This window comes from Balaenoptera physalus (assembly GCF_965194825.1).
Source record: "Balaenoptera physalus genome assembly, chromosome: 13".
NCBI lineage: Eukaryota > Metazoa > Chordata > Mammalia > Artiodactyla > Balaenopteridae > Balaenoptera > Balaenoptera physalus.
Window position 1 is genome coordinate 8,700,720 of NC_138892.1, and position 13,304 is coordinate 8,714,023.

Here is a 13,304-nt window from a genome sequence, read left to right on the forward strand (position 1 = left end):
CTAATTCTGCTGTACTGAATCTGTGGTAGGCAGCCTCTTAAAATGAATGTGTTTCCCAGTACTAACTGTTACAGAGCTCAATTCTACTGTATAATTTTTCTATAAGCCCCCATATCGAAGAATGAACTGATTTGTATCCACATACCAATTCCTTAAGGCAACTGAAGATTTATATCATTGTAAATACTTCTTACAATGCCATTTGGAAGATCAGTTATACAGGAAGTCACTTCAATGCCTTCCCTAGCTGTAAGCAACAAACCCAACTAATGTCAAATGTGTCTTATAATGTGGGTTCTGTTAAAAGAACTACCCCCAGACGGTGAAAAGCTGGATGATCAAAACATATGTTCTGCCAACGCTAAACAATGATTCTTTAGCAGCAGCAGCCTAACGAATGTGAGTGAAATCCTTCTCTGACACCTCTCTCGTGAGTGAAATCTAACAGTTTACTCAGGGATGGTTCTAGAAAGAGCAAACTGCCATAACCACTGAGCATAATGGAAAAGAAGCTCGTGCTTAATTTCTATGTAGAAATAACTTAATTTAGCTAAATAAAAGTCAGTTCTTCAGGAAAATTATGTTGCCAGCATCCATTCTTGACCATTCACTTATTTTTTTTAATACATTTATTTATTTATTTATTTATGGCTGTGTTGGGTCTTCGTTGCTGCGAGTGGGGGCTACTCTTCGTTGTGGTGCACGGGCTTCTCACTGCGGTGGCTTCCCTTATTGTGGAGCATGGGCTCTAGGCACACAGGCTTTAGTAGTTGCAGCACATAGGCTCTAGAGCGCAGGCTCAGTACTTGTGGCGCACGGGCTTAGTTGCTCCACACCATGTCGGATCTTCCCAGACCAGGGACCGAACCCATGTCCCCTGCATTGGTAGGCGGATTCTTAACCACTGTGCAACCAGGGAAGTCCCGACCATTCACTTCTTTTTTTCTTTTTTTTTTTTAAACATCTTTATCAGAATATAATTGCTTTACAGTGTTGTGCTAGTTTCTGCTGTATAAAAAAGTGAATCAGCAATACGCATTCGTATATCCCCATATCCCCTCCCTCTTGCATCTCCCTCCCACCCTCCTTATCCCACCCCTCTAGGTGGTCGCAAAGCACCGAGCTGATCTCCCTGTGCCATGCAGCTGCTTCCCACTAGCTATCTATTTTACATTTGGTACTGTATATATGTCAATGCTACTCTCTCACTTCGTCCCAGTTTACCCTTCTCCCTCCCCGTGTCCTCAAGTCCATTCACTACGTCTGTGTCTTTATTCCTGTCCTGCCCCTAGGTTCTTCAGAACCTTTTTTTTTTTTTTTTTAAGATTCCATATATATGTGTTAGCATACGGTATTTGTTTTTCTCTTTCTGACTTACTTCACTCTGTATGACAGACTCTAGGTCCAGCCACCTCACTACAAATAACTCAATTTCGTTTCTTTTTATGGCTGAGTAATATTCCATTGTATATATGTGCCACATCTTCTTTATACATTCATCTGTCGATGGACACTTAGGTTGCTTCCATGTCCTGGCTACTGTAAACAGTGCTGCAATGAACACTGTGGTACATGATTCTTTTTGAATTATGGTTTTCTCAGGGTATGTGCCCAGTAGTGGGATTGCTTGGTCATATGGTAGTTCTATTTTTAGTTTTTTAAGGAACCTCCATACCGTTCTCCATAGTGGCTGTATCAATTTACATTCCCACCAACAGTGCAAGAGGGTTCCCTTTTCTTCACAACCTCTCCAGCATTTATTCTTTGTAGATTTTTTGATGATGGCATTCTGACCGGTGTGAGGTGATAGCTCATTGTAGTGTTGATTTGCATTTCTCTAATGATTAGTGATGTTGAACATCTTTTCATGTGTTTGTTGGCAATCTGTATATCTTCTTTGGAGAAATGTCTGTTTAGGTCTTCTGCCCATTTTTGCATTGGGTTGTTTGTTTTTTTGATATTGAGCTGCATGAGCTGCTTGTGTATTTTGGAGATTAATCCTTTGTTGGTTGCTTCGTTTGCAAATATTTTCTCCCATTCTGAGGGTTGTCTTTTCGTCTTGCTTATGGTTTCCTTTGCTGTGCAAAAGCTTTTAAGTTTCATTAGGTCCCATTTGTTTATTTTTGTTTTTATTTCCATTTCTCTAGGAGGTGGGCCAAAAAGGATCTTGCTGTGATGTATGTCACGGAGTGTTCTGCCTATGTTTTCCTCTAAGAGTTTTATAGTGTTTGGCCTTACATTTAGGTCTTCAATCCATTTTGAGTTTATTTTTGTGTATGGTGTTATGGAGTGTTCTAATTTCATTCTTTTACATGTAGCTGTCCAGTTTTCCCAACACCACTTATTGAAGAGGCTGTCTTTTCCCCATTGTATATTCTTGCCTCCTTTGTCAAAGATAAGGTGACCATAGGCACGTGGGTTTATCTCTGGGCTTTCTATCCTGTTCCATTGATCTATATTTCTGTTTCTGTGCCAGTACCATACTTTCTTGATTACTGTAGCTGTGTAGTATAGTCTGAAGTCAGGGAGCCTGATTCCTCCAGCTCCGTTTTTCTTTCTCAAGATTGTTTTGGCTATTCGCAGTCTTTTGTGTTTCCATACAAATTGTGAAATTTTTTGTTCTAGTTCTGTGAAAAATGCCACTGGTAGTTTGATAGGGATTGCACTGAATTTGTACATTGCTTTGGATAGTATAGTCATTTTTACAATGTTGATTCTTCCAATCCAAGAACATAGTATATCTCTCCATCTGTTTGTATCATCTTTAATTTCTTTCATCAGTGTCTTATAGTTTTCTGCATACAGGTCTGTTGTCTCCTTAGGTAGGTTTATTCCTAGGTATTTTATTCTTTTTGTTGCAATGGTAAATGGGAGTATTTCCTTAATTTCTCTATCAGATTTTTCATCATTAGTGTATAGGAACGCAAGAGATTTCTGTGCATTAATTTTGTATCCTGCTACTCTACCAAATTCATTGATTAGCTCTAGTAGTTTTCTGGTATCATGTTTAGGATTCTCTATGTATAGTATCACGTCATCTGCAAACAGTGACAGTTCTACTTCTTCTTTTCTGATTTGGATTCCTTTTATTTCTTTTTCTTCTCTGATTGCTGTGGCCAAAACTTCCAAAAGTATGTTGAATAACAGTGGTGAGAGTGGGCAACCTTGTCCTGTTCCTGATCTTAGAGGAAATGGTTTCAGTTTTTCACCATTGAGAACGATGTTGGCTGTGGGTTTGTCATATATAGCCTTTATTCTGTTGATGTAGGTTCCCTCTATGCCTACTTTCTGGAGAGTTTTTATCATAAATGGATGTTGAATTTTGTCAAAAGCCTTTTCTGCATCTATTGAGATGATCATATGGTTTTTATCCTTCAATTTGTTAATATGGTTTATCACATTGATTAGTTTGCGTATACTGAAGAATCCTTGCACTCCTAGGATAAACCCCACTTGATCATGGTGTATGATCTTTTTAATGTGTTGTTGGATTCTGTTTGCTAGTATTTTGTTGAGGATTTTTGCATCTATGTTCATCAGAGATATTGGTCTGTAGTTCTCTTTTTTTGTGACATCTTTGTCTGGTTTTGGTACCAGGGTGATGGTGGTCTCATAGAATGAGTTTGGGAGTGTTCCTCCCTCTGCTATATTTTGGAAGAGTTTGAGAAGGATAGGTGTTAGCTCTTCTCTAAATGTTTGATAGAACTTGCCTGTGAAGCTATCTGGTCCTGGGCTTTTGTTTGTTGGAAGATTTTTAATCACAGTTTCAATTTCAGTGCTTGTGAATGGTCTGTTTATATTTTGTTTCTTCCTGGTTCAGTCTCAGAAGGTTGTGCTTTTCTAAGACTTTATCCATTTCTTCCAGGTTGTCCATTTTATTGGCATATAGTTGCCTGTAGTAATCTCTCATGACCCTTTGCATTTCTGCAGTGTCAGCTGTCACTTCCCCGTTTTCATTTCTAATTCTGTTGATTTGAGTCTTTGCCCTTTTTTTCTTGATGAGTCTGGCTAATGGTTTATCAACTTTATCTTCTCAAAGAACCAGCTTTTAGTTTTATTGATCTTTGCTATTGTTTCCTTCATTTCTTTTTCACTTATTTCTGGTCTGATTGTTATGATTTCTTTCCTTCTGCTAACTTTGGAGTTTTTTTGTTCTTCTTTCTCTAGCTGCTTTAGGTGTAAGGTTAGGTTGTTTATTTGAGATGTTTGTTTCTTGAGGTAGGATTGTATTGCTATAAACTTCCCTTTTAGAACTGTTTTTGCTGCATCCTATAGGTTTTGGGTTGTCGTGTTTTCATTGTCATGTGTTTCTAGGTATTCTTTGATTTCCTCTTTGATTTCTTCAGTGATCTCTTGGTTATTTAGTAGTGTACTGTTTAGCCTTCACGTGTTTGTATTTTTTTACAGATTTTTTTCCTGTAATTGATATCTAGTCTCACAGTGTTGTGGTTGAAAAAGATACTTGACACGATTTCAATTTTCTTAAATTTACCAAGGCTTGATTTGTGACCCAAGATATGATCTATCCTGGAGAATGTTCCATGAGCACTTGAGAAGAAAGTGTATTCTGTTGTTTTTGGATGGAATGTCCTATAAATACCAATTAAGTCCATCTTTTTTAATGTATCATTTAAAGCTTGTGTTTCCTTATTTGTTTTCATTTTGGATGATCTGTCCATTGGTGAAAGTGGGGTGTTAAAAGTCCCCTACTATGATTGTGTTACTGTCCATTTCCCCTTTTATGGCTGTTAGCATTTGCCTTATGCATTGAGGTGCTCCTATGTTGGGAACATAAATATTTACAATTGTTATATCTTCTTCTTGGATTGACCCCTTGATCATTATGTAGTGTCCTTCTTTGTCTCTTGTAATAGTCTTTATTTTAAAGTCTATTTTGTCTGATATGAGAATTGCTACTCCAGCTTTCTTTTGATTTCCATTTGCATGCAATATCTTTTTCCATCCCCTCACTTCTAGTCTGTATGTGTCCCTAGGTCTGATGTGGGTCTCTTGTAGACAGCATATATACGGGTCTTGTTTTGTATCCATTCAGCCAGTCTATGTCTTTTGGTTGGAGCATCTAATCTATTTACATTTAAGGTAATTATCAATATGTATGTTCCTATTACCATTTTCTTAATTGTTTTGGGTTTGTTATTGTAGGTCTTTTCCTTCTCCTGTGTTTCCTGCCTAGAGAAGTTTCTTTAGCGTTTGCTGTAAAGCTGGTTTGGTGGTGCTGAATTCTCTTAACTTTTGCTTATCTGTAAAGGTTTTAATTTCTCCATTGAATCTGAATGAGATCCTTGCTGAGTAGAGTAATCTTGGTTGTAGGTTTTTCCCTTCCCTCACTTTAAGTATGTCCTGCCACTCCCCTCTGGCTTGCAGGGTTTCTGCTGAAAAATCAGCTGTTAACCTTATGGAGATTCCCTTATATGTTATTTGTTGCTTTTTCTTTGCTGCTTTTAATATTTTTTCTTTGTATTTAGTTTTTGATAGTTTGATTAATATGTGTCTCGGCGTGTTTCCTTTTGGGTTTATCCTGTATGGTACTCTCTGTGCTTCCTGGACTTGATTGACTATTTCCTTTCCCATGTTAGGGAAGTTTTTGACTATAATCTCTTCAAATATTTTCTCAGACCCTTTCTTTTTCTCTTCTTCTTCTGGGACCCCTATAATTTGAATGTTGGTGCATTTAATGTTGTCCCAGAGGTCTCTGAGACTGTCCTCAATTCTTTTCATTCTTTTTTCTTTAATCTGCTCCCTGGCAGTTATTTCCACCATTTTATTTTCCAGCTCACTTATCTGTTCTTCTGCCTCAGTTATTCTGTTATTGATTCCTTCTAGAGTATTTTTAATTTCAGTAATTGTGTTGTTCATCACTGTTCGTTTGCTCTTTAGTTCTTCTCGATCCTTGTTAAATGTTTCTTGTATTTTCTCCATTCTGTTTCTGAGATTTTGGATCATCTTTACTATCATTACTCTGAATTCTTTTTCAGGTAGGTTGCCTATTTCGTCTACATTTGGTCTTGTAGGTTTTTACCTTTCTCCTTCATCTGTAACATATTTTTTTGTCATTTCATTTTTTTTTTTTTTTTGATGGGTGGTGCTGTATTCCTGTCTTACTGGTTGTTTGGCCTGAGACATCCAGCACTGGAGTTTGCAGGCAGTGGGATAGTGCTGGGTCTTGGTGCTGAGATGAGGACCTCTGGGAGGCCTCACTCCGATTGATATTCCCTGGGGTCTGAGGTTCTCTGTTAGTCCAGTGGTTTGGACTCGGAGCTCCCACCACAGGAGCTCGGGTCGGACCTCCGGCCTGGGAACCAAGGTCCTGCAAGCCCGTTGCTGGGTGTTCCTCCCATCCCCTTAGGTGTCCGTGGTCCCCCACCGGTGCCTGGTAGGTGCCCTAGTTGTGAGGAGATGTGAATTCTGCATCCTCCTAGTATGCCATCTTGACTCCGCTATCCCCATTCACTTATTAAACAAACATTTTTTGAGTAACACTTTTGCACTGGGCACTGCCCTAGTCACTGGAAATACAAATAAGAATAAAATCTCGAGAAACTTAAGAGCCAGTCTAATGGGGTAGACAGAAAGAGATGATTGTAAAGCAATGGGGTAGGCTGAGAGAAAGACGTGGAAGCACGAAGAAGAGGCACCACAAATGTTTGCTGACTGAATGAATGAATGACCCCATTATAGAACCTCTGGCACATTCTCTACCATTCTTTGCATTATAGCACATTTTATGCCTCCTAGTTGAGGTGCTGTCTCTACTGTGAGGTCAGAAACCACTAAGACAGTCACATGGTGAGCTTTGTGCTCGCTCCTTAAAAGTGCTAAATCAGAATCTAATTCTGAAATTACACAATGGTTCAGTATGATAAAACAATATCAAAGGACATGTGTTAAGCCTAGATCCTGTGTCAGCCAATCTAGAACATTTCTGAACAAAAATGAGTGAATTTTTAGTGTTCATAGTTAACCATCTGAAATTTCATTTATGGTGATTTTCCTCTTTGCCGTAACCTTTAAACCAGTTCTTAATGCAGATGCGGTACATTGGGGAGACTGTCCAGCTGTATATACGAAATTCTCTGCATAAATAATCCCAATTCACTCTCGAATAAATCCACACCATCTTTTATTTTAAATCATTTTTCTTATTAGTAGGATCCACAACGAAGGTTTACAGATGCACATTTTATTAATCACTTCTAGTATTGACATTTCAGGTTAAAAAACATTGTTATCTATGTGAAGAATGAGGATGAACTGTACATTGCCTAAAACAATCACTCTATTCGGCATCTTCTTGTAACCAGCCTTTGTTCAAGTTCCCCAGTGGCCAGCTTATAACCACGTATTCCCACAGACAGCAAAATCCAATTTTTGTACCAATTTAGTAGATGAAATGTGAATGCCCTAAAGAAAGCAAGCCTTGGGGCTTCCCTGGTGGCGCAGTGGTTGAGAATCTGCCTGCCAATGCAGGGGACATGGGTTCGAGCCCTGGTCTGGGAAGATACCGCATGCCACAGAGCAAGCCCGTGCACCACAACTACCGAGCCTGTGCTCTAGAGCCCATGAGCTACAACTACTGAGCCCACGTGCCACAACTACTGAGCCCGCATACCGCAACTACTGAAGCCCGCATGCCTAGAGCCCGTGCTCCACAACAAGAGAAGCCACTGCAGTGAGAAGCCCACGCACCGCAACAAAGAGCAGCCTCCACTTGCTGCAACCAGAGAAAGCTCACGTGCAGCAACGAAGACCCAAGGCAGCCATAAATGGAAGGAAAGAAGGAAGGAAGGAAGGGAGAGAGGGAGGGAGGGAGAAAGGAAGGAAGGAAGGAAAAGAAAGAAAGCCTTCACTGAGGTTCACTGTCCCATCACTCCTGTAGGAAGGTCAGTGCATGTGGGTACAGGGGCAATGCCCCTGATACCCTAGAGCTGGTGGACCCGCACATCACACAACCTTGGTAACGCGGAAGGTGGCTGTATCCACCAAGTATAAAAAAAAGCCTCTGGGTCGTCATCTGACATTTTTATTCAGACTCTTTACTGTCATTTTAGGCAGTTCCAACAAGCTCAGATTAGAAGCAGGTACCCTGACAGCATGAAGATGTGATGGTGAGCACGCCACTATTAATAGAACCAGAAACACAATTAAAAGCAGACAAAACCTTAAAGAGCACAGTAGTCTATTACAGCACCAAACAATAATAAATATTCCTTTTAAATAAGTCTTGAAGAAAAGATAAATTACATTTCACATGTTTAATGTGGCAGTGTCATATGCAATCCAATTCAGAAAATACTTCCACTGTTTTTTTTGTGCCAGCACTCCCAAATGATTTCAATAATTCAAAGAACAGAATTATGGGAAACACTCTATCCAATAGTGCTGGGGTAACTTGCAGTGTCCCTTGAGTTCGAATGCCTAGAGTCTGTTTCTAAATCTAGAGTTCCCTCTGAAGCTGGTAACTGTTTCCCCTCCTAAACTTAGCTTCAGTAACTTGGCTCCACAGCAGGGACCCTCAAACCTGCCTCATACTGAGGCCCTGCTTCCCAAGTGCTTCAGGTAGTGGTAACAAGAACTAGAGGCAAAGTGATTCTGCCAGACACTTTGCAAAGGCAGAAATGCAACCGTGCTGAGCCAGAGTCCGCAATGAGGTGGGGGAAGTTAGCTCAGACAGTGGCCAGGGCAGAGGGGCACGCTCTTCAGCAGAGGGGGAAGGGGGGGGAGGTCTACCCACTCTGTTCCCCACAACCCTGTCAGGCAAACACTTCAACTAAGACTTGACAGTTGACAGCTGTCAGTCCTATGTCTTTTTTTCTTTTTTATAAATTTACTTATTTATTTATTTTTGGCTGTGTTGGTTCTTTGTTGCTGCGCGCGGGCTTTCTCTAGTTGCAGAGAGCAGGGGCTACTCTTCATTGTGGTGCGTGGGCTTCTCATTGCGGTGCCTTCTCTTGTTGCGGAGCACGGGCTCTAGGCACGCAGGCTCAGTAGTTGTGGCTCGCAGGCTCTAGAGCACAGGCTCAGTAGTTGTGGCGCACGGGCTTAGTCATTCTGCAGCATGTGGGATCTTCCTGGACCAGGGCTTGAACCCGTGTCCCCGACATTGGCAGGCTGATTCTCAACCACGGCGCCACCAGGGAAGCTCTGTCTTTTTTTCTTTTAGCATCTCTTTTTCCCCAAGCAAATGCCTCAAAGCCATGCAATACTATCTCCCCCATAGCACGAAGCAAGCCCACCAGATCCTCTCTGAGGGAGGTTTCTTTACGGAATTATCAAAAGGTAGACTCATATAAATGACAATGATGTAGGTGGACCAGAAGGACAACATCAGGACAAATGGCAAGCTTTGAAAAGTTATTCTATAAGCTTAAGAAAATGGAGATTAATCATGACCCAAAGAAGGAAACAGTACAAGCATTTAAGTGTCGGTAACTCTTTTGCTTTTCTCAGTATTGTTTACTGTTGTTTTCAATAAAGTCAGCTATAGCATTAATTTAACATCTACATTATGGTAACAAATGCAGGTCTTTAACTTTCTCCCACTTTCAAATCTTAAAACTCTTAAGTAAATTAATGCCTCAAGTAGCATTATTAAGATGTCAGGTATCCAAACCAAGGCAGTTACTTATTCTAGAGGCTTGGCTATGTAAAGACAGACTTTAATTGGTAAAACCCACCTTCTGAGTGGCTTCTTTCTTCTTTTTATCCTCTTTCTTCCTTTTCTTGTCTTCCATTAACTGTTCTTCCCTTTCTTGCTCCTTCTCTCTGTTAAAGTAATGTCACACCACAAGGTTAAACATCTCTATCCACAGTCTATTTGTGTAGCAAATTAAATGCTTATAGATGGTAGGCAAGGCAACAAACATTTCATCTCTGACTGAGCAGAGCACAGTATTCTACTTAAGCTAGGAGGATACATAAAACTCACCACATTTAGTTATCCCCTTTATTTTGGTTTGTCACCCCTTTTGCAAAACATGACATTAAGTTTGGTTTTAAAGTAACCCATTAAAGAGAGCCTTTATAATATCTTCCTAAACACACACATACACAAACACACACACACACACACACTCACACACGAGATTAATGTATTTCCATTCAGCAAAGAACCTGATTTGAATATATGACAATATCCAGTTGGCTTCTGACAATATTCCTCACAAATAATGCAGAATATGACTTCAGTTATGGTACACAGGTATTTATCATAATTTAGGTGTTTTCCCATGACATCTTCAGAGCCGTGAACATAAAACCCTATGTTCTAAATTCTGTATTTTTCTTCTGCATTATTAACACTGTATGTTTTACATGTTTTCTACTTGTGTTTTTAAGGCAGTACTGAAGGTCTTACAAATCCATGTATTCCCTGTTGGGTGATTTGACAATTAAGATCATCAGGTTTTGCTCTCCTCAATTAAAATAAAAATAATACATAAAAAAAAAATCTAGTTGAAGAAATATGCTGAATCCTAAGAAACTAAGATAATGTAACTTATACCTCACATTTGAAAAATAACTGTAAAATGTAATATTTATTCTATTATATATTATATTCTTACATATACTCTAGTATTCTAATATATATAGAAAGCTGTCAACTTCTATGTATTGACTGGGAAAAACACGTAAACAACCACTGGTGTAACCTTGTGGTGTAACCACAAGGCAGGAAACTCCAGACGCCATGCTTATTGAATTTCAGAGCTGGAAGGAGAGTTAGGGATCCAGCTCCCAGTTCCCAACCTCTGAGCAGATGCTGCCTGCAGTACTTGTGATTTTAGGTGATCCGACACACCGAGTCCACGGCTTCACAGATATCACCTAGATAAAGGCTAAGTTAAATGTCAGAGAAATTAAAGAAAAATGTTGCATGTTTGCAGACATGACAAAGATCACAAAGATGGTCCTTGAAGGACTCAAGTTTGGGGAGTGAAACTCACTCAACCTACCTAAAAGGAACTGAGGACCCACACTGAGGCACACTCTCATGAATAGATAAGTAACGCTTTATTTATAGAAAACAAGAACTAATAAACAAAAAATAAGTGTTTTACCTACATATCAAGTTTTCAGTGGCTCTTTCTACATTCACAAATACTGCCCTTTCTCCTTCTGTACCTCTGGCCGTTAATATACAAAAGCCTAAAGCGCACGATTCATACTCCAAGGCAACTTTCATGAACACTTCAAAAATAAAATCAAGGAAGAGATTTTATTGTAATTTCCTTAGGTTTAAGGCTGGATTTCTTTGGAGTCAGATTGTGTGTCATCAGCCTAAGTGTGAAGTTCTTGGTGAAAATCCACTTGCAGCCGTGGACTGCTTTGAGAAAATGGACTTAAGAAAATTGGCAAGATAGATGTTGACCATCTAAGGTAGGCTGGCCACAGATCCTGTTATATTTGGCTCCTAGGGCCTCTCGCTTCCTCTGGCTGCAAATGGAAGAAGATGGGGTTCCTCATGACCCAGTTACTGTAACTTGATTTCCATATTTTAAACTAAAACTTACTACAGAAGAAGAGCAACCACAGCCTGAAAATCTCCTGTTTAAGTATTCAATGCTCTAAAGAGCATTAAGTTGCAAAACTAAAAGTTTATTTTTTAAATGCAATGTAAAAAATAAAAAGCAGTCTTTTCTTTTTTTTTTTTAGAATTGTGTGATCCCTTTTATATATTACTATTTCAAAATGTCAAGTGATAAACAAACATTGGAAACAGAAAATAAAGCAGTAAGTCTTTAATGAAACACCTTTTTAAAAAACAACTAACCTTTTCAAATATTTTTTCCTATAAACAGGTAATTCAGGGAAAGGGATTGAAATTTATGTTCACTACAAGCAGATTTATTTCCAAAACAAATATTTTTCAAAGCTTTCCAGGAGACAGGCTGTGCTTTCACCCTGATCTTTTACTCTGTGTGTTGGTAGAATTGAGTCTTCTCTTTAAATTTCACTTCCTTAGGAGAATTTATTTTCCCAAACCAAACCTGACTTAAAAACCTACCATTTGCTTAATAATGAGTCAGAAAGTGTGGGGTTCACGTTTCTTCTAATTCGGTTGTGCTCTATCTTGGCTGCACATGAGTACCATTTGGGGAGCTTTAAAACATCTCTATGCTGCATCAGAGCCTAACAGGGGTGAAGAGGGCATCCATGCAGGGAAGGCAACTATGGTGGTGGTGATGGGAGATCCATTACATATGGGTGATTGACCAATAAGTAAATATATTAACGATGATGACAATCAGGTTTCTCACTACTGAAAAAAGGAGTTACCAAAACGGAAAAGGAGAAATCTCAAATGAACTCTGTAGCGTTGGATCAGAATTAGTTATTGGCACGAACTCATGATTCTTAACACACAGAAACAGATATAATAAAAAAAGTAGATGTAACTTTGTGTGCCTATATGTGTATATTTCCTTCATGTATGCAAACACACACGCTTATTGTCTAGCTCTATCACTGAGAGGGCTTGGGAACAAGCAACGTCCAAATACTGTAGGTATGAACACACCTCGAACCCAGATTATGTCTTCTAAATACCATTCTTTACTAAGAGAACCAGAGTTCTTCGGAAAAAGAGCTAATTTGGGGGCTTGAACATGGAAAGTACAAAATGAGCCTGGAATGCCTATTTGCCAAGAAGCAAGGAAATCTACAAATGATGGGGCACATCAAATGGTCACAAAGGCTTGAAGGGGCTCCTACAAGCTAAATCTGGGACAATATGACAATAAAAATAAGTAATGATAGTAACAGATTATAGGCCATTGCATAAAACAGGAAAACATCAGTCTATACAGATAGAAATAAGTAAATGAATACATTGAAAACGACAAGGAATGTAATAGAGTTTTAAAGCATCACACCATAAAAATACGTACTGATTATAAAAGAGAAAATAATAATCATACAGAGGAGAAGCCTGGCAGACACTACCTTAATCAATAATCTATGTGAATAAAGTCAATAATGGGACAAACTGAGATTGTGAGTCACCTGACTGGATGCTCTGAGAACACAGCATCACTCCTGTGATACGTGTAACCTGAATATCATCACGAGGAAACATCAAACAGCCCCAAACTGAGCGACATTTTAGAAAACTACTGGTTTGCAATCTTCAAAAGTTTCAAGGTAATGAACACTAAGGGAAGATTGGGGAAGTGTTCCAAATGGAAGGAGACTAAAGAGATACAACCACCAACTGCAAAGTGTGATCCTTTTGCTATAAAGGCCATTACTGGGGCTAGTGTTAAACCTTGAGAAGGGGCTAAAGA

The 13,304-nt window shown here is 39.2% G+C and overlaps 1 protein-coding gene across 14 annotated transcripts in view; it reads right to left on the reverse strand.

The window, feature by feature from the left end:
• Nucleotides 1-13,304, reverse strand: part of TNRC6B (trinucleotide repeat containing adaptor 6B) — a 261,503-nt gene that overhangs the window by 72,720 nt on the left and 175,479 nt on the right. For all 14 annotated transcript variants that reach the window (XR_014252491.1, XR_014252492.1, XM_082420570.1 and 11 more), the window contains one exon: nucleotides 9,696-9,783. Coding sequence is in view for 12 of the 14 variants with exons in the window: in XM_082420570.1 (XP_082276696.1) it covers nucleotides 9,696-9,783 (88 nt within the window). In the remaining 2 variants the exon portion in view is untranslated. The remainder of the gene's footprint in view (nucleotides 1-9,695; nucleotides 9,784-13,304) is intronic.